Source organism: Rhinatrema bivittatum, chromosome 5 (genome assembly GCF_901001135.1).
Source record: "Rhinatrema bivittatum chromosome 5, aRhiBiv1.1, whole genome shotgun sequence".
NCBI lineage: Eukaryota > Metazoa > Chordata > Amphibia > Gymnophiona > Rhinatrematidae > Rhinatrema > Rhinatrema bivittatum.
Window position 1 is genome coordinate 16,620,726 of NC_042619.1, and position 21,234 is coordinate 16,641,959.

General features: G+C 46.7%; 1 protein-coding gene across 2 annotated transcripts in view; it reads left to right on the top strand.

Moving 5' to 3' along the window:
- The window catches only part of ATG16L2 (autophagy related 16 like 2), a 79,888-nt gene that overhangs the window by 28,078 nt on the left and 30,576 nt on the right, over positions 1-21,234 (top strand). For both annotated transcript variants that reach the window (XM_029602061.1, XM_029602062.1), the window contains exons 7-11: positions 714-809; positions 4,925-4,987; positions 7,414-7,522; positions 7,982-8,087; positions 12,344-12,414. In XM_029602061.1, the coding sequence (XP_029457921.1) occupies positions 714-809; positions 4,925-4,987; positions 7,414-7,522; positions 7,982-8,087; positions 12,344-12,414 (445 nt within the window). The remainder of the gene's footprint in view (positions 1-713; positions 810-4,924; positions 4,988-7,413; positions 7,523-7,981; positions 8,088-12,343; positions 12,415-21,234) is intronic.

The window sequence follows — 21,234 nt, forward strand, 5'->3', positions numbered from 1 at the left end:
AGTATTATCGGGAAAGATGTTCTCAAGTAGGAGAAGCTTGTTCTGTTATCTTTCACTCCTCATCCTCTCAATCAACTGAAGATCCAGCTTCTTGATCTCATGGACACCTGGCCATGTTGATCTAGGCTGAAACCCACCGGCTCCTTGGACAGACATCAAGCATCAGATGCCGCTCCAAGTTATGTTTGGAGCCCTTCCATCTGTGGGAGCAGGGTAGGGAATTCAGGACTGCTTCCTCCACCTCCTGCCTCACCGCTTTCCTCTGAAACCAGTTGCTAGTGAGGAAAATATCCTGGATCGTGTTCTGGTTTATAAATGGGGAGGAGAGTTTTCAAAGCCGTTCACACGTGCAGATCGTCTGTCGGAAAATCACCCCCCCACCCCCACCCGCCTAAAATTATGGGCTGGGTTCCATAATGAAATCGGCAGCAAATTTCTCTCTGTGTAACTTGGAGCAAAGTCTGTCGGGGGGGGGGGGGGGAGTATCCATGGATACTCCCCCCCCCCCCCGACTGTCCAAAAGTGGACAGTCTAAAAATTATCCACAAGTTTCTCAAGCTTTGTGTTGTGTCTGTGGGGTAGAAGGTCAAAGTTCGGCAATGTTCCAGACTTATGAGACTCCAAAGCAGGAGGGCATTGGGTGATGATAGAGGGGAGCATTTGATACACACTCAGTTGATGCTGGTTTGTTTTTTTTCATTTACCCCCTTCAGGGAGCGTGAAGACCTGACAGCAATGGACCCCAAGGCTCTGAGCCTGGATATTCCTGAACCCCAAGACAGCGAGAGGAAGATAAATAGGGCCTTCAGGTAAGGAAGACCTGCGTTCCCCTAGACTCCTGCTCACGTGTGTGCGTTGTTAGCCGAGCGTACTCGAGACTTCGCCATCCGAATTGTCTATTTGTGCACCCAAGGACTTTACTATTGTGCACTTCACATAGCTGACCAGATGACCCCAAGTCTTTGGGGTCTGATAGAGCCAGTCCTGATTCTGATCCCTTGCCCTCGTGGAATATACCCATTCAGTGGTGCGGCTGCACCACTGAATATCCCTCCACGAATAGCCGAATAAGTTTATTTGGCTAACTTCAACGGCTCTATAGCAAGTCCAGGGTTAGCCAAAGAATTTATCCAGCCAAGTATGAATAGCGGAGTTAGCCAGATAGTTTATTTGGTTAACTTAACTCCACCCTGGAACATCTCTATTATGCAGCTAAATTTTAGCCAAATGAGTTATCCAGCTTCCTGCCTTTGAGTATAGACTCCCAAGTTCATAGACTGACTGGATGAAAAACCAGGGCTGACTCAGGTTGTCCCTGATGGTCTGGAACACATCTGTTGAGCCTAAACTCTGAATGGCTTCCCTAAACAATTGGATCAAATTAAAAACCCTTTGTGTCCTGTCAATAACTACTGTAATGGAATTTCACCATTGTCCGCTAGCACATATCAATGCCGAAAGGAAGAAAGATGGTCTAGAATAAGCAGCTGTCTAACTTAGGTGGAGCCAAGTGGTGTGGTAATTAGTGAGAGGGGGTGGAAAACCACAACAGGAGCAACTCAAATTCCCCAAAGGAAATAAAGACTCCTGACTACGTAGTGTTAAAAGGAGCTATATTATATATATATATTATTTGCAAAGGTATAATATATAAGCAATCACTTATGAAAATGACTTTAAATGTTAAATGTAAAATAGTACGACCCTTGTCATACTATTCCAATTGTTGTCATGTGAACCGATATGATGTACGCCAACGAATGTCGGAATATAAAAGCAAATAAATAAATAAAATAAAATAAAACTGATTTGCCTGTATGTAAGCACCTACAACTGAGTGACTGCTGGGACGGAGTTCGGATGGGGCAATAAAGCTGGATACCTAGTGCTGATTTTCGGTGCTAGGCAGGTAAATCTAGGCGAGTGAATTGCAGACCTAAATTTAGGGGAATTTTAGGATGAAAAAGTGAACACCTAAGCGAAGCGCTGAGCATTTTTTGAAAAGTGACGACTCAGTAGTTACCTGGCTTGGTCCATGAGAATGACAATTGCACTCCCCAAGGCAGGCAAATTTACCTTAATTTCACTAAGTAGGAAATAAAATAAGCCATCCCCGGGGGCAGGGATGAGTAGGGCAAGGAAAACGCACATTCATATTTTCCTGCACGTTCCTGCTCCACAGATAAAGCAGGTGGAAGTTTCATGGGTGCTTTGGTACCCAATGGACTTTGCAGGTTATTTTCAAAGCCAGTGAGAGCTATAAGGTCTTGTGGGTTCAAAGGTATCCCCAGACCTTCTACTTAAGCAGGCAAATAAAAATTGCCCCTCTAACCTCCCATAGTTCATATCTGAGGAAAGGCCCCATGCTCAGGTTCACTAAGCCGCAATAAGGCGGTATCGCAAGTTAAATGCTGTTTATCATGCGATAGAAAAAAAGATTTCCTCCCCTTAGAGAAATAAGCTGCTTTGTAAGCATTTGCATGCATAAGATTGCTTAATACATGCAAAGCAGCTTATGCAAAGGCAAACCTATGTAAATAAAACAACACAGCTGACTTAGAAAAAAGTCATCCTTTGCCTCCCCCATTACAGCAGCAACCAGACATCTGATGGGAAATAATAGATCATTTTAATCAGCATTCAGAATGGAATTATCATATAATTAATAGTCGGTGTGCCTACCATTAGCTTGCAAAATAGCTTTAAAATGAGCAGGGTATGGGGCACAACAGATTTTGAAATCTGTATCCTTTTCCAAATTTAGTAAGTCCATTTCCAAATGTTTTGGTGGAATAAAGTACCTGACCACTTTTCTTCAACATTAAACTCTCTACCTCATCCTTAACGATGGCACTTATGTTTTTCGCAGCGTTCAAGTCTGGAGAGTTCCCTGGCCAAATGTCGTAACCCCAAAAATCAATGCCATTCTCTTTAAGCAGCTGTTGCGTGGCATTGGCTCACATGCATGGCGCCACCTTATGGACAAAAGTGGCTTTGCCTACAACCAAAACTCGTTCCAGATCATTCAAAAATGGGATGACATTTTCTGCTAAAATCATATTCTGAAAATAGGCACCATCCCAAGATTCCCCCCCGCATATTTTCGCTGTGAACATGACAAAAAGACCAATGTAAGCAGCAGAGTTTCTGACAATTTGGCGATTAATGTTCCTCATCATTAATTTCATTCAAAGTTTTTGACCAAACTCAATCATTTTTTGAAAATTTTGTTTTTCGAATTGACCAAATAAAAATTTGGCGGAAGGCACTAAATGAAGGAAATCCTCTTCATCCCAATTTTGTAACCAATTCTCCAGCCAGAACCTGTCTTGGATATGGGTTTCAGTTTTCCATGGCTTCAAAATAACACGAAACCCCTGGATCCCAGTGGACAAACTGTTCCTCTATCAACTGTTTTTCCTCCTCTCATCCAAAACCGTTCGTGCCACCTAGTAACAGCTTTTTTTTTACTCCTTGTGGCTGGAATTTTCAATAATATTTTGGCTTTATAGAGACAATTTTAGCAGTCGACCGTCACCAAATGCTGTAAAACACTTGTCGGCAGTCTTGCCCCGTGTCCTCTGAACCCGGCTTTCGCTTTGACCTGACTTTTCGGCAGTCCGTTTTTTTCATCATAAAGGTTGCTGCAGCGTCACGCGCCTCACGAAATGCAATAGACTTAAAACGGTCAATCTGATGCTGGTTTCCGCTCTCATAGGTTTCCGGCCATAAATAATAAATTTGAGTAATATATAAGGTAATGTTAAATTGCAAACTGAATGGCCTACAAAATGGTACGAAAATTATATTAGTGGGGAAATGCAGTGGGGTGGGGAGAGGCAAAGGTTATGCAACACCCGGTGCTTGACTCTAAAATAATATAAACTTGCAAAAAGTTCACTTAGCAGTTTTGGAAGCCTTCTGAATCTCAAGGAGGCCTGGAATACGCAACAAACTTAAAAATTCCTTGTGCTTTATGTCAGAAGATAACTGGCGATGTAGTCAGAAATCCCAAGGGATTTTTCTGTTGGAGTCGCGAATTTTAAGGCCACCGCACAGTATGGAATATAAGAACGGCATCTGCTCCTGTGAAAAGCAGCATCTAAATAAGTGCAGAGAAGGTCAGATCAGTTTGGAGTTATTTCGGGCTGCCGTAGATTGGTCATCTTTCGTAATGAGTGTTTTTACCTGCGGTCCAGTGTCAGACCAGAGACGAAAAGAGCCTTGAGACGGTTCAGGGTAACCCACCCTGAAACGATGGTTACACGTGCGGAGATGCCCTAAGAAGAGCAGAATTACATGTCCATGCTTGCAGTGGGGCAGAACCAGGCCTACGTCGGTCTCTCTGGGTTGAGTTGATTCAGATGGCAACCCTCGTATGATAAGACGGGAGCGTGGAGTAAAGGTTTCACTCGTCAGAACACAGTACATATAGGAAGGATGTGCGAGAACAGTACAATATTTTAAACACTCACATGCTGACCGGGGTTTATTCAAACAAGTTTATTCAATGGTCGTCTTACTGAGTAAAGTCCCCCAACATATGGGCATGGTTTGCCGATAAGGGAGGGACTAACAAGAACCAATCTGTGAATAACCAGAAATAAAATACCGTAAATACGCGAACAGGGGCAATATACAGCCGCAGAGATGAGTAGCATACCTACGTGCCAGTGCTGAGTTTACAAGAGGTTTAGATGGGCAGCATTGATATCGCATTGATGGTGTTAGCTTGCTCGACACGACCGCTTTGAGGGTGCCAGGACAGAGTCCAGGACTGGATGAACCTGTACAAGCTGACCTGGGTGAGGTGGCAGCTCTGGTCAGCACCGGCTTGCCCAGCCACACGCTGCTTTTTCTTGCTTGTTTTCATCTGTTTATCTTAACTTCCATCTTTTATCTAATTATTTTTTTTTAATTTCAGGTCTGCGTCGGCCACCATGCTGAGCTCCTCGAAGTTTGTGGAGACCTTTAAGGAGATTTTTGAGTAAGTTCAGTTTGTTACTGGGGAGGGGGTGGAGAGGGAAGCTGGTCCAAGGGCTGGCCTTAGTAGGTCAGCGGCAGCGCTGCCTTGCGGAGGAATGCGGGTCCAACCCCCGGCTCGGCCCTTCTGCTCCCCAGGCAACACCTAACGGCCAAATTCAAGTCCTGTGATTGCAGGGTCCTAAAAGGAGTCCCGGTGGGTGGCCCCCCCATCACTGCAGGGACTGTGACTAAGTGTAAGTTGGGAGGGGGATATTAAATAGGTGTAAAAGTCCCCAAGTAGTTGTGAACCAGTGGATCCCAGCCCTGGCTCCCAGTCTGCTGGAAGCAAGCCCCAAGGGAGCAGGTGAAAGCTGCCAGGCCCAAAAAATGGAGGGTTTTTTTTTGTATGACGTCTTTCATACCCACACATCCTTAGATGTCGTACCGCCCAAGGAGACGCAATAAAACACAGTATGGCCCTGGCCTAGCGCACGGTGGCAGAGATCGGCGCCCGCCCGTAGGCAGGGAGGAAGAGGGAGATCTTCAACTGAGAGAAGGCAGCGACATGCTTAAACTAGGAGGGGGGTTTGTAGTTTTTTTGTTTTTTTTTTAATTTCTGTGGAATAATTAGTGAAAATATTTTCCTATTATAGAATTAAATGGGAAAAATTTGGATAAAGTGGGTAAAAGCCTGCCAAATTTGGCCCATTGGTAAATCCCACCTGTCCCCTTTCTTTTTTTTTTTTTTTTAAAAGGCGATTTTGGCTGCTTTTCATTCTTTCGCACTGACCTTCCCTCATTAAGTCTGCAGCAGGCTAACCTTGGCCACGCTGGCGGCACACGAGGAGGAACGAGAATGTCACTTTTCTGGCGAGACCCCCTTTAAAAAAGAGTGAAGCAGATTTGTGAGGCAAGACTTGCCCTGGGTAAAGCCATGCTGACTTTGTTCCATTAAACCATGTCTTTCTATATGTTCTGTGATTTCGATGTTTAGAACACTTTCCACTATGTTTCCTGGCACTGAAGTCAGGCTCACTGGCCTGCTTCTGCACTTAAAGTTTTTCCTGTTGAGATGTATTGACCAGTGTTTTACGTTTGCCACACATAAGCTACGTTGCATACCGCTTTAGTTTTGTAAGGCATTAAATCTACTGAGTACTCTACCTCCTTGGGTTATGGATTTCTTCTTAATTTCAGAGATACTAGTGATCTGCCGACATTGCACTGTTCTGTCTCTACAGTGTGTGTATGTGTTTCTCATTACACTGCCACCCTGTGTCATCTTGTAATATTGCTTAGCTTAGATTTTCTTATACGTTTAGATTTCTTATAAGTTTTGTTCTGATTGGCTGTTCTTGGCTGCTTTTTGAATGTTTGAACCTTTTTGTTCCTGTTCTGCCCTTTCTCTCTCTTTGTGTTCTCCCCTTTCTGTTGACCCACAGAAGGCTGGGACAGTTTATTGCTTGGAGGGATTTTCGGTTGGGGAAAGGCTCTTGCAGGCTAACAGCTCATTCTGAATCCCTAGCCACAAGCTCCTGAGACAGCATCATCTTTCACCACTCATTCTCCCACAGCTTCTATCACAGTGCAGATTCTCTCTCTTAGACTAACTAGGCTTCCAGAGAAAAATTACCTCACCTGTAGTAGGCTCTGCAATCTGTGCAGCTACTCTGGGTGCCTTTTCATTTATAGTGCGCGTTAAATTGTCTATCATTTTCAGCAACCTGAAAATATGTGCTCAAGACCATTGCACACACAAATTTATCTGCCTCCAAAAACGGTGACCTTCCTGGAGGTGTTTTGCGACGTATTAAGGATTTGTACACTGAGAAATTAATTTTCACTTAGGTGTGTAATCATGTCACTTCCACACAAAGTTTTGTATCCTGTTTTGCATGGGTGAAGTTGCATCCGTAGGTTTAGCATGCAAGGCCAACATGTTGCGCGTACCTTGTATTTGAACATTAGATGGGTTTTGCGTGCGCATGCCATTCTGTGTGTAAAACTTCTGTTGGGCGGCGCAGTGCTGAAAATCTCCCCCATAATGTCCCCGGGTTTTATGCAGACTTCCGTGACCATGGGACCAGAAGGCCGGAAATCTTCGGTACCGGTAAAAATGACAAAACGGGTCACCTCAAAAAAGACATGCTTGGATGGGAACTATCAAATCTTTGTCCGACTTGAATGATGAAACGCTGTCCTCTTGACTAGGGAAAGCTTCTCCATTCTTAACAATCTTATTGTGGGAGGGGGGGGTGGTATGTATGGGTGCCCGTCACCTATCTAATGCTTTCTAATGACTGCCTACGACGATGTTTCCCAACCTTCTGATGGAAGTACACCTAGGCAGTCGGGTCTCCAGGGTGTGCAAAGCTATCTCGTGCATATTCATTATGGATGGCTTGGAAACGCTGGCCTGAGAGACTGATCACGAGCTCTTTCTGTAAGTTTTAGGAAAAGACGAGTGAATTCTATGTGCAGCCCGAGGGAGGACGTCTACCCCAGGGTACCTGTCTGCATAGCTTCCTCCATACCAGCCAAAGCCATCTTTGTCCTGGTAAGCTAAAACGTCAATGCTTTTCAAGAATGGGTGAACCATTGTTCCTGTCCTGCTTCCTTCTCCATTCCTGTCTCTCTCTTGTCCCATGTTCCTCCCTCCTCTGTGTACCTCCTCCCGTATCTCTCATCTTTTCCAGACTTTCTCTGTGTCCCATCACTCCCTTCTTCACTCTTTCCTCCTCATCCCTTCCGCACCTCCTGGTTTCCTTCCCTCCAGCCTTTTGTCCCTTCTTTTCTCTCGCTGCCTCCCTCTACCCTTTGCTCACCTAACATGGCGGGTCATTTTCCTTCAATGGTAACCTCTTGTCGCCCAGAGGACTCGGCTTGGACCCGCTGGCCTCCATGGTTTCCCGTCATGTGCCACATTTCTTGGCAGTAAATGCCCTGACTGTTTGGAATTGCGGTATTTAAAGGAAAAGCGAAGTTTTAATTTGGTGTGCGTGATTACTTCTTTCAGGAGGCTCACGACTCTGAGGTGAACGGGGTGAAGTTCAGTCCCGATTCCAAGCTCGTGGCCACAGGAGGAGCCGACCGAGTTATTAAACTTTGGGACGTTGTGGGAGGTACAGTCAGATGCTCTTCCTTCCTTCTAACCTAACACAGCGCTTGGTTTTCTTTGTTTGCCTTCTTGTTATATATGTATAAAATGTATAAAATAGCGCACACAACTCAGCTCGTGCACACACACATGGAGGTAAAAGTGTTTTTATGAACCTTACAATGGGTGCTTATAAAATGCCCTGTATCATTGCCCCAACAGTACACGTGTGCTTTGGTGCATGCACATTTTTTAATGCAGGAATCCGCATCGTTTATACACGCGTGTATGTTTTATGAGTTAAAAATAATTGTCACACGTGCCATATGCGCGGAGGCAGGGATTTTATAAAGTTGGCTGATGCATGGGTGGATCTCCAAGCACCAATTCAAGGAGACCTCCTCTAGCTGACCCAGATCTTCACCGGTTCACCCACACTCTTCACCACCTGCTCCCAATGCCCCCCACACCTAAAAACGTCAGACCAAAGAGAAGTGAGATTTATTATCTGTGACCTGTTTAGCAGACGTGAAAACATGCGCGCAGGTTTGATGACGATTACACGCGTACTCTTTTTATATAAATATGCGTGTCCTTTCCAAGCCCCCGCCCTGGAGTGTCCCTGAAATGCCCTCTCTTTCCACGCATTCTTTTTTTGCGCACCAGCGGTTGTGTGCGCGTGCTCCCGCCCTTCTTTAAAATTTAACTTGCTGTGCACGGAGGCCACTTGCATGTCTTTACACCGATTTTACGCACGCACGAGCTCCGCCAGAGCCTTTGAAAATGCTCATGGGGGGTGAAGCGGCGAAACGCACAGAGGTGAGAATCCCGGGGAGCTGAGGGTATGAGGATTTACAGGCCAGATCTGGCAGACCATTACAACCTGGATAAACCAAATTGCAGAGGGAAATTTGGTTACTGATGTGGTCTTGGAGGGTGTCACGACTGGGATACGGCCATACCAGGCTGGAAGGGATAGGATAGATAGATGGAGAGGAGGCAGAAAAAAAAATGTCAAAGGGGATATGGAATATGGGGCGGAGAGGGGCTCTGATCCTGCTTGTTTACACAGGTGCAAAGTACAGGCCTCCAGTGCAGGCGGAGTTGCTGGATAGAGGTTTAGGGGCCCATGTGTTAAACTATCAGTGTTCACGCTAAATCCAGCCACATTGCATTAGCATGTGCGTGCTAAAATTAGCAGGCACGTGCATGCAAATGACCAAAATGGCATGCAAATCAGGGTGCTAGCAAGCAAATGCTCATTGTTAAGCTACGCACTAATCCTTGTGTAAATTAGTGTGAGGCTCTCTACCACTTGCTCCGGAGCGGATGTCAAATGCTGGTGCGCCTGCAGAGCTGAACTCTCTTAGCACTGTGGGGAGGCCAGGCCCTCATCCCCCTCCCACCTGTGATCCAGTCACACATTCTTCCACCCCTGTCCTGATCCAGTCCAGCACTCCCCTCCGCACCCCGAACACACCCTGCGCCAGACTAGGCACCCCCCAGCCATCCTCATTCCAGACCCAGGTGCTGCACCAACACACTCTGATCGCGTTCACGCACCCTTCCCTTCCCTTGCCTCTGTATACCCCAATCCAAATCGGCACCTTCAACGCACCCTGATCCAGTCTGGACACTGATTCCCCCCCCCCCCCCCCAGTACTTTGACTTCCCATTCTCCACAAGGCAGACATGGCAGGGTCGCAATCCTCAGGAATGCGGCCTCATTCTTCCAGGGCGTCCCTGTGGTCGTCTGCAGGAAGGACATGACAGCCCTGTTACTGGCACCACTGTATCTAGCGCCGTTTCATCGTGTTATCACGCCACGCACCTGGGTCAGGGAGAAGAGGGTGATCAGGGTGTGTTGGTGACGGACTGGAGTGGGGGGAGGGCTGAAATCCCCCATATCAAGCAGTTGCTCTCGCTTTGGGAATTCCAGGACGCGTCCTTCGCATGCCGCACTTCTGGGGTCAGTGTGCACGCCACAGAGGCAGCGTTTTAGCCAGGAGTGCGTCGCCCAGTAAGAGCTGTTCCAGCCCAGGGGTTTTAGTGCAGAGGCCCCTTAATGCAGGCTTGCGGTGAAGGGGGGGGGCAGTGTTGGCTGGCAGGAGATTTAGGCACCCATTTGGTGGTGCTTGTCTGTAGGAGATGTAGATTTGCCAGATTTCACCCCAAGCGTTCCCCTCCGCAGAAGCAGGGAAATTCCCGCAGTTCCCTTCCAGGTCTTCTCCTCAGGCAACCGGTAACCGAATTCTCAAGGGCGGGAACGGCACCGGGCTGGATCTGAGCATTGCTATAGAAGCAACGCAGTTTCAGAAAGGGGAAGACAGGGAAACATATCTAGGAAAAGGGTGCGAGAAGGAAGGAAAAGGAGTCAGGACAGCAAAGGTGAAAGCAGAGGGGAGAAGAACTGCTGAGGCAGGAGAGGCCACCAAGTTTGTTTTTTTTTCCAGATATGCTGTAATACGTTACCGTATGCTCGTAGAGCACCTTCCTCAAACAAAGGTGACCACCACTAAACGACCCTGGTTCCTAAACCCCATTTGAGCTAGGAGTCGGAGTTGAGTAGGAGCGGGAAGGTTGCCGGAATGGCTAGCCCCCCCCTGCTGGTATAAAAGCAGCTTGCATCATACTTAAGGTGTGGCAGTGCAGGTTTGGTTTGGGGTTCAGGGGAAGTAGGAGCTTTTCCTTGTTCTGTACTTTTGGCCTACTCCAGGCTTCAGCTGCACCAAATTTTGACCCCAGAGCATTTTTACAACAAAGTAAACAATGCGGTAATCACATTTAGTCAAGCTTTTTCTTAGGAGTTGGTGGGTTTGTAATTTTTGCATTATTTTGTATGATTAGGGACTAAGACGCCACTTTGTTGGCTAGATTTGTTATGCGTGGGATGTGGGTTTTTTTCCTTTGATTGCATTTTTTTGAATTTGTTGTTTGGGGTTTTTTTTTATATTTATTATTTATTTTTAATGCTCCTGTGCTTGCATTATTTTATTGTCCATTGCCTGGAGCTTTATTGAGGTTGGACAATTTATAAGTGTAAGCTATAAATCAGTAAATGAAAATAACACATCAGTAAAATGCAAACATACATGAAAATCTAAAAGAAGGAAGGGAAGAGGTGGGGATTATAAGACTTGGAGGAGAAAAAGAGGATTTGTGTGGAGAGTGGCGAGAGAAAACCAGGATCAGGAAGGATTATGTACCCCTGCCAAGTATGTACCCGATACTTGGCAGGGGTACATATGATAGTGGGGCAGATATGACACCATTTACAGAAGGGTTAATATGAGACTCGGAAAGCTGAAAATGGTTTAAGACTCCATGGTCGCAACATCAGCGTTTCCCCCAGTGGGGCTGGGGTGGACGGATGTTAGACTCCCTCCACCCGGCACACGCTGTCCAGGTTCTCAGTTTCACCCCCAAAGATCAAGAAGGGAACGGCCATTGGCTCGTGGCTCTGACCTTACGTGGTAACACAGTAAACGGTGGCAGCCGGGTCGGAAGTGGCTCCTGCAAACTGCCCCCTCGTTGAGATTCGTCTTTGCTTGCCGAGAAGTGGCAGAGACCGAAGGCTGCGGAGAGACCTTTACGGATGGTGCAGGACACTGCAAAAAAAAAAACAAAACAAACTCCTGGACAGTCCCAAAAAGTGAGGGCCTTCTACTTGTGCTGAATGAGAGAGGACTGACCTGGAACATTTCTGCCACTGTTTGGGGGGTGGGGGGGAATAAAAGGGAGGGGGAGTTAGGAGAGTTAATGCCCCCAAACCCCACCCCACTGATTATGATGGAAGCTGCCGCCTGAAGCCGGAGAACCTGTAATCTGGCCATGAGGGCTGCCCCAGAGGTGAATAAAAGGGGCGCTTGTATTTGGGTGACTAGGTGAGTGGCCACTGTTGGGGGGGGGGCATTTGTGGTGTCGCCCCCCCCCTGTGTGCTCTGAATGTCCTTTCTCAAGCCGTGACAAGAATTGCCTTCATGTGCTTGCTGACTTATCTGCTTGTACAACCATCAAGGCTTGGGGGGTTTGGCACATCCCCCCGGCTCCGACCACGCACAGAAGCGGTCAGAGAAAGATTTGGGGTGAATGGGGGTTCCATTCAGCTGGTCCTGCTTTCCTTTTAATTGCCCTCTCTCTCTGCATTGGGATAGGGGGGGTGCCTGATACAGCAGGGTCGGGGGGGGTGAGGTGTCCGGGGGGTTGAGGCGACGCGTGCGCCTGGGAAAGGAAAGTTAATCTCTCTCTCTGCATTGTGTTTTTCTGTCGGTTTGGGTACAGGAAGGCTGCAGAGGGTCCAGACCTTGGATGGGTGCGGCGGCAGCATCACCAGCGTCGAGTTCAGCCCCTCCGTAAGTGGACAGAGGGCGGGTCGCTTCTTCCAAATCCCGTCACGTAAGCTCAGGCGTGCAATGAGGGAAAGGAGCCCGGGCACGGGCCTGTAACGTCAGCCAGGGGCCTGCTCTTGGTGATCTTACGGACCGGTCGAAAGGGAGCTGTGGGGGAGCGCGGCAGCAGCAGGACCGTACGGGTGGGCCAGGCCTCCTTTCCATTTCCAGGATTGCTTTACATAGAAACAGAGAAATGACGGCAGAAGAGGACCCAATGATCCACCCACTCTGCCCAGCAAGCTTATGCCAGTGTCTGCTGCACTGTGCAGGTCACCCCCACGCTTATCAGTTTCCCAGACCATAAAAGTCAGGACCCTCGGTTGCTGTTTGAATCCAACTTCCCTCAGCCCTTACTGTGAAAGCAAAGAGCAATGATGGAGCTGCATCCAAAGGTATCAGGCTTAGTGATTAAGGGTAGTAAAAGCCACCTCAGCAAGTTACCCCCATGTTTATTTATTCCCCAAACCGTAAAAGTTGGGCCCCTTGTTGGTTGCTGCCTGAATCCACCTTTACTCACAGCTGTTGAAGCAGAGAGCAATGATGGAGTTTTATTAACAGTATGAAGACTTATTAGTTAAGGGTAGTAACTGCCACACCAGCAAGTTACCCCAAGTTACCCCCATGCACTCTTTTCTTCATTCCACCTCTAGCCTTTAGGGATCCACAGTGTTTATCCCACGCCCCTTTGAAATCCTTCACAGTTTTCGTCTTCACCACCTCCTCTGGAAGGGCGTTCCAGGCATCCAGCACCCTCTACATATAGAAATATTTCTTGATGTTAATTCTGAGTCTTCCTCCCTGGAATTTCACTTCGTGACCCCTAGTTCTATTGAACTATTGGTTTCTTTCCAGCGGAAAAAGTTCGACTCCTGTGCATCAGATATCTGAAGGTCTGCATCTTATCTCCCCTGCACCTCCTCTCCTCCAGGCTGTACATTTATTTATTTATTTATTTATTTAAGAGTTTTTATATACCGTCATTAAGTTATTCACCATCATAACGGTTTACAACATATTCAGATCCTTCAGCCTCTCCTCATAAGTCTTCCAATGCTGATCCCTCACCATTTTATTCGCTCTTCTCTGGATGCCTCCATCCTGTCTTTATTCTTTTTGAGATACGGGCACCAGTATTGAACGCAGTACTCCAGGTGAGGCCTCACCAAGGCCTTGTGCAAAGGCATCACCACCTCCTTTTTCTCTCTGGTCATTCCTCTCTCTGTGCAGCTCAGCAATCTTCTGGCTTTAGCTATCGCCTTGTCACATTGCTTTGCCACCTTCCGATCATCAGACACTACCACACCAAGGTCCCTCTCCCAGACCGTGCGCATTAGTCTTCCACCCCCCTCACATTCAGCTCTTTTGGTTTGCCGCACCCCAGATGCATGGACTCTGCACTTCTTGGCATTGAATCCCAGCTGCCAAGTCTTCGACCACTCTTCAAGTATTCTTAAATCACTTTTCGTTCTCTCTACTCCTTCCGACATGTCCACTCTATTGCAGATCTTAGTACATCCGCAAATAGACAAACTTGAACTTCTATCCCTTCCGTGAAGTCGCTCACAAAGACATTGAACAAAACTGGTCCCAACACCGATCCCTGTGGCACTCCACTTAACACCGTTCTTTCTTCAGAGTAGGTTCCATTTACCATCCCCCGCTGTCTCCTGTCAGTCATCCAGTTTGCAATCCACGCACTACCTTGGCTCCCACTCCCAAGTTCACGAGTCTCCTATGTGGGACCATATCAAAAGCTTTACTAAAATCTAAGTAAATCACATCAAGCATTCTTCCCTGATCCAATTCTCTAGTCACCCAACCAAAAAAATCTATCAGATTTGTCTGACAGGACCTTCCTCTGGTGAATCCCTGCTGCCTCTGATCGAGCAGCCCACCGGATTGTAGATAGTTCACTATCCTTTCCTTCAGCAGATTCTTCATTAATTTTCCCAACACTGGGGTGAGGCTAACCGGCCTGTAGTTTCCAGCCTCCTCTCTGCTCCCACTCTTGTGAAGCGGGACCACCACCGCTCTTCTCCAATCTTATGGCTTCCCATTTCCAAGGATCTATTGAACAGATCCTTCAGCGGACCCACCAGCACATCTCTGAGCTCCCTCAGTATCCTGGGATGTACCTCATCCAGTCTCATGGCCTTGTCCACTTTCAGTTTTCCTAGCTCTTTCCATACATTCTCTTCTGTAAACAGATTTTCGTCTACTCCATCCCTATCTTTTGGATAATAGAAAGACTAGGGGGCACTGCATGAAGTTAGCATGTAGCACATTTAAAACTAATCGGAGAAAGTTCTTTTTTACTCAACGCACAATTAAACTCTGGAATTGGTTGCCAGAGGATGTGGTTAGTGCAGTTAGTATAACTGTGTTTAAAAAAGGTTTGGATAATTTCTTGGAAGAGAAGTCCATTACCTGCTATTAATCAAGTTTACTTAGGGATTAGCCACTGCTATTAATTGCATCAGTAGCATGGGATCTTCTTAGTGTTTGGGTACTTGCCAGGTTCTTGTGGCCTGAATTGGCCACTGTTGGAAACAGGATGCTGGGCTTGATGGACCCTCGGTCTGACCCAGCATGGCATGTTCTTATGTTCTTATCCACAGTCTTTTATTAACTAACGCGGTTCTTCTCCCCGGGTCTTCCTTAGTGAACTCCGAACTGAAGTATTTGTGTTTTAATGCCAGCAGGGAGAAGGGGGAGTCTTTTTGCTTGCTAACGAAGTCACTAGTGGCAGGCAATCATGTCTTATTTTCTGCTTGCACCCAGCGAAATAGCAGTGGATTTTGCTTGCTGGTTTGCATCCCTGTTCAGTCTGGCTGGGAAAAGTGCTATACTTAAGTTTTACCCAGGGTAACTTTAACACTGGGTAACTTATATATATATATATATTTTTTTTTTTTTTTTACAGCCCCTGCAGCTGAGCCCTAGATGGCAGCAGAGGTCAACTTAAGACTATTATTAAGCAGGTTTGGTTTGTAGGACAGGGGAGAGGTTGTGATACAGTGTGGTACCTTTACAGATCTGTTACGAGGTACGATAAATCCTGAATCCTGAAAGCAGCAATGCTAACCAAAAATTTAAAAAATGCACACAAGTCAATTAGCACAAACAATCACAGACTATCCCCCAAAATCATCATTTTAAAAATTCTAATAAGTATTTAGTTTCTGAATAGAATTTTTTTTCCCAAACCAGATCAGTCCAGACTCCTGGGTTTTGCCTCCCTGCCAGCAGATGGAGACAGAGAAAGTTTCGTAGACCCTGCCACAAAACCTGGTGTGCCACCTGCAGTCCCTAGGTATTTCTCTGTCTCCAGCAGATGGAGGAGGTGAAAAACCTGCAGTTCTGTACCTGACTAAAAAAAATAGAGGATAGTTGGGAAAGGAAGAAAAAGAGAACATAAGAACATAAGAAATTGCCATGCTGGGTCAGACCAAGGGTCCATCAAGCCCAGCATCCTGTTTCCAACAGAGGCCAAAACCAGGCCACAAGAACCTGGCAAGGACCCAAACAAACCCAAACAGAGGAGAATTTCCTTCCAGGAGGTAGGCAGGTCTTGGTGGGACCATCCCTTCTGGTTGTAGAGGTGGACGAGCAGGGGTTGGGGACCCTTGATTGCTCGCTGAATCATGCTGGAGCTGAAAGCTGGTGGTCTAGTTCTCTCACCTCCAGGATGATTGGGAGAAGCCTCTGCCACCCTTCAGACAGGGAAGTTAACAAATTATTTCTGTCTCTTTCATAAAGTAAAAAAAAAAAAAAAAAGACAGGAGAAGGTTTTTCTTTTTGTCTACCTGTCAGCGGTGGCAGAGTAAGGTAAGCCAAGCAAAGGGCATCCGTTTAGTGGCTCTTCCAGTGCCTTCTCCTCGCCGGGCGTGTGCCGCACGGTTGCCGATGCACCTCATTTAGAGAGAGTAGATAGCATCTCTCTAGGGTTGGCCGCAGTTCCCGATGCTTCTCTGGTGGGGAGAGTACATCATGGGGGGACTGAGACGGTGTCTTCAAGGCAGTGCGGGCCTGGTAGGGCGGTGGCTGCAATGGAGGAGGCAGAGGATCCGTTCTCGCTGAGCGCGGGAACGGCGGCCATATTGAAAACTTTCATGGCTGCTTTGGAAGCAGCAGCAGGGGGAAGGGGATCTCCCGCCAACACTTTCTCCAGCGGTTTTGAGCCCCAAGGATGCCCGGTGGGGGGCAGTCGGGGGAGGATCAAGATCTTCCGGAGCAAGTTTCTCATGGTTCCGCTCCTTTCTCACCGCACTTCAGTCTTTTGATGCATGAAGCTTTGTTGGCCCAATGCGCCACGGGACGGTACTCTCCCAAGCGGAGGATGTCAGAAGCTCCGCCCATGAAGAGGTCCACGTTTTCTGGGGCCTCGAGGGCCATAAGAATTCAGAGAGCCCTTGGTCCAGCTGCGCCAGGGGCCACTGATGATGGTTCCTCCAAGGAGTCCGATCGTGGGTTGCTGTCTGGGGATGGCCCTCCCGACACTGATCCTTCCCGGAATGCACAGGATCCAGACAAGGACTCTGGGACGATCCAAACGATGGAAGGGGAAGATTCCAAGGTGGTTTGCCTGTTTCAAAAGGAGGAACTGGGACCCCTGATCCTGCATGTCCTGGCAGAGTTAGAGATAATGGTTCTGCAGGAGGAGTCTGACCAGGAGGCAGTGGATCTGGCTGGCTTACATGGTCCAGCCAAGATCTTCCCTTTTCATAAGTTAGTTAAAACAGTTGGTGATCAAGGAGTGGGATACTTTGGAGACTGGCCTTAAGGTTAGCAAAGCCATGGATAAGCTCTATTCTTTGCCCAAAGACACTCTGGAGCTCATTTCAGCAGTTACGAAAAGGTCCACCATTCCAATGGCTGGCATGGCAGCTTTGAAAGATTTGCAGGACAGGAAGCTCGAGGTGCACCTTAAGAAGATTTTTGAGATGTCTGCTCTTGGCATCCATGCTGCAGTGTGCAGCAGTTTTATGCTTCATGTTGGACTGCGATGGATGCAGCAGTTACAATAGAATAAAGCTATGTCACCTTCAGAGTCTACAAAAAACCCCCCACAATCTCACTAAATGGAATGATGTGTAGCTGAACTCAATATATGTATAAATGTTCACATGAAATAATTTATGAATGAAAAAGAGTGACCATCATATGGCACTGCACGATGAATATCGTCTGGACTCAGGGTGCTGCCCTTTTATAGTGCCTTGGTTTTAATAATCAGTCACTCTTGAAAATATTTTAAAGAAATTTTGAGATAAATCATTAAAGATTCCTTTTCCCTTTGTGCAAAAACTCAAAATCACAAATTTATGATGTGAAAAATTGCAAAATGCATACTTCCCTTTCCCTTTGTGAAAACCTTAAAGAAGGGATGCTGTGAGGTTAGTTCCACCATGTTCTAGTTGAAATGCCCGATATTGCAATGTTTCGGACCCCTGGACTCTTCCTTCTTCAGGGGAACATTATTTAAGCTCTCAGTCTGCAAAGCTCCGATATCTAAACAATTATATCAAACATCTAATTAATATGCTATTTCAAACAAGGGAAAAAATTGTTGAAAGTAAAAAGTTGCTCCACACATCTATTCAATAGATTAGAAAGGAAAAAGATCAATTGAAATACTCACAGTTCTTGGAGGAATTTGTGAAGTACTGTGCCGACAATACTTCTAACTTCACTAAAGGAGGCTATTGTTTCCGCATATATCTGTCGCAGTCGTCCTATCCCGGAGGGGTTAAGGGTCTTTCTACCCAGTTCCAGGTGGCCGCCTGGGCAGAATGTCAGCTAGTTTAGCCGCAAGAGATTTGTAGGGTGGCACTTGGAAGTCTTTGCATGCCTTTGCCAGACACTATCAGTTGGACGCCCAGGCCCCAGAGGTCAGGAGTTTTGGTGAAAGCCTGCTTTGAGCAGGATTCTCTCAGTCCCACCCTGGTTAGGGAAGCTTTGTTACGTCCCATGAGTCTGGACTGATCCGGGTACTGAATATAAACCCCTGACTAGAAAGACCAATAAAGACCAGCTTTAAGAGTCAAAACAAAGTGAGAAGTTTATTTATGGAGAAAGGTGTCGTTTCTCCAGAAGCAGCAGGCATTACAAAGCAAATGGTGCATGCCCAGACCCTGCTCAGGGTTCAACTGTCTGTGCAAAGCGTTATAAAGGGTTACCTTCAGCCAATCAACAGGTGTCTGCATTTACCCGCCCCTTATCTCATAGCCAATTAATAAATTTGTACATGTGTACAACCTCTGTTGTAATTTCCAGGAATTCAGTCCGTTAGTTTCGTTTTCACTCAGGTGTGATGTCATCTGTGCTGGCTGTGAATCCACTAGGAGTAGTTTTGTGCTGGCTATTCATACAAGTACGTACAGGGAAAGGAAAATTGATTCTTACCTGCTAATTTTCGTTCCTGTAGTACCACAGATCAGTCCAGAATCCCACCCGGTGGGGGAGAGGAGATTTGAAGAGTCAGCTCGATCTGTTTTTGTGATTACTCTGAAAAATGGCACAGGTTTCTTGTTAGTCCTTACAATTGAAGTTACAAAATTGAGTAGAGTTATCCGTTATAAGTTCTCCTCTTTCCTCTGTTTGGGGGATATTACTTCATTAGTTTATTAAAAGTTTTGCTGTCTTAGCTTGGGTACTTAGTAATACTGAGGGACTGCAGGTGGCACAGCAAGTTATGTGGCAGTGGCTGCAAAGCTTTCTCTGTCTCCATCTGCTGGAAGGGAGGCAAATCCCAGGAGTCTGGACTGATCTGTGGTACTACAGGAACGAAAATTAACAGGTAAGAACCAAAAAAAATGTAGCATCGTTTGCTCTTAGATATACAAATATTGAAGCTCCCTTGAGGTTACTTGGTTGTTGAATAGAGAGCCAGTGTTGGCCAGCGGAAAGTTCAGGCAGGGCTGGATTGGTGTATGAGCTCATCTTTTGTAGCCTTAGAGGCAAGAAAATAGGTAGCCAAAGCTAGAGCCCGGCAATTCGGTATCTATGGCAAAGTGAAAAAGCGTGCCCTGACCCTGTACACCACCCCATGAGCTGAGAGTCTCTGTTAAATGTGTTTTTGGAGGAAAGCGTGGTATTTAAAACATAATGCAATTATTATTTACAACTTTATAAGTAGACAGAATTGTGACCCTAGTCCCAAAAATATGACCCTTAGGTCTGTAGGAATGTGATCCTTAACCTCTACCAGAATTGACCCTTAACCTCTACCCAGCTGATTAGTAATCTCTGCCTCGTTAAGCAGTAGGGGTTGAAAAGGGAGTGTATGTGTCTTTAAGCCATGATGATGTCATGCCTTTATTGCTTCTTTTGAATCCTATATTTTTTATTACATTAAACTAATAGGTTTAGGATCTCATTAACTGCAACACAAACTCCCTGTGCACTACCAGGCAGCACAAAACCTTGTCAAAAACCTTTTAGCCACAAGCCCAACATGTCTCGTCAGCCGTACATGTCGTCTTCATGGCGGGCTAGTTTGCTAACTGGATATCTTTTTTTTTTTTTATCCTTCTCTGAATGGGATCAGCACTTACCCCACTTTGGAGGGTACTGTCAGGCCCGGTTACATTCCCAGCACACAGGGTTTGTAGGTTTGTAGTCTGAAACATCAAACCTTCTTTCCAACCCCTTTTCTCACCTGTCTGGGGAATGTTTGAGGGCTGGTCACCCTGAGATTCAGTGAAGATTAGGGGAGGTGCACATGGTCAACGTTCTCTCTTCCACTCCCCCCCACCCCATCTGGCGAGCGATGTTAATTAGCAAGTCCGAGCCTTGGTGATGGACTTGGCCCAAACTGCTTTATGTTTTTAAATCATTGTGTGCGGTTGACATCTTTTTTTTATATTTGTATAAAAAGAGAAGTCTTCCCTGTACCAGTAGAATAATTTCAATAATAAAATCCCTGCTTGCTTTTTACTCTTGTTTCTCTTCTCTTCTGTTTTCCCGTTCTTCCCCTCTGCTCCCTCAGAAGGAAATTTTCAAAGGAGTTGCACGTGCAAATGCAACAGCCTGTCGTAACAATTTTCCAAAGTCATTTAAGCGCGTAAAGTGCGCTTACACATGTAAATCCTATGGACAATTCAATGGCCTATATTATAGCAATTTTCAAAAGCCCGCTTACACGGGTAAAGTGAATTTACACGTGCAAAACCCAGTTTTAAGCGTTGAAACCCTAAGGCCGGAGATACCACTGCCCCCAGGTCCTGGATTCTTCTGCTTGCAAGAATCCAGCATTTGTAAAAGCCTAAGGGTCGCCAGTTGGCGCCAACTTTTTTTCAGGGCAGGCTGATCCAGCCCTGTTGCTTTCCATGGGGAAATCGGGACTACAGTTCCCTGCATGCAATGGGGTAAAACCAGCACAGACGGGATCGACCTGTCCCAAAAATCCCAGAATCGCTTGGCAAACCCTCGCAGAACTCCAGATGCTAACATCTTCCACGCGATGCCGTGACCCCTGCTTTGCCTCCTTGTCTGAAGCTCTGCCTGGCTGAAACGCTCATCGGCGGCGATTTTTCTAGTTTGGTGGGACCCATGGGTGACTATCGAAGGGCTCTGTTTTGCTTTTCCCCCCCTCCTCATCGCTCTCCATTTCTCTCCCACCCCTAGAACGCATGCCCTGAGGAATGCGATCCTCGGGGCATGCGTTCACCGCATCATGCCTCAGGGTAAGATGCGGTGAATGTTCCCTGCATTTCTGCGGCGCCAGCGTACAAATCTGGCACCACGGACGAGAGTTGGCGTCCGGGCTTCTGCAGTCGC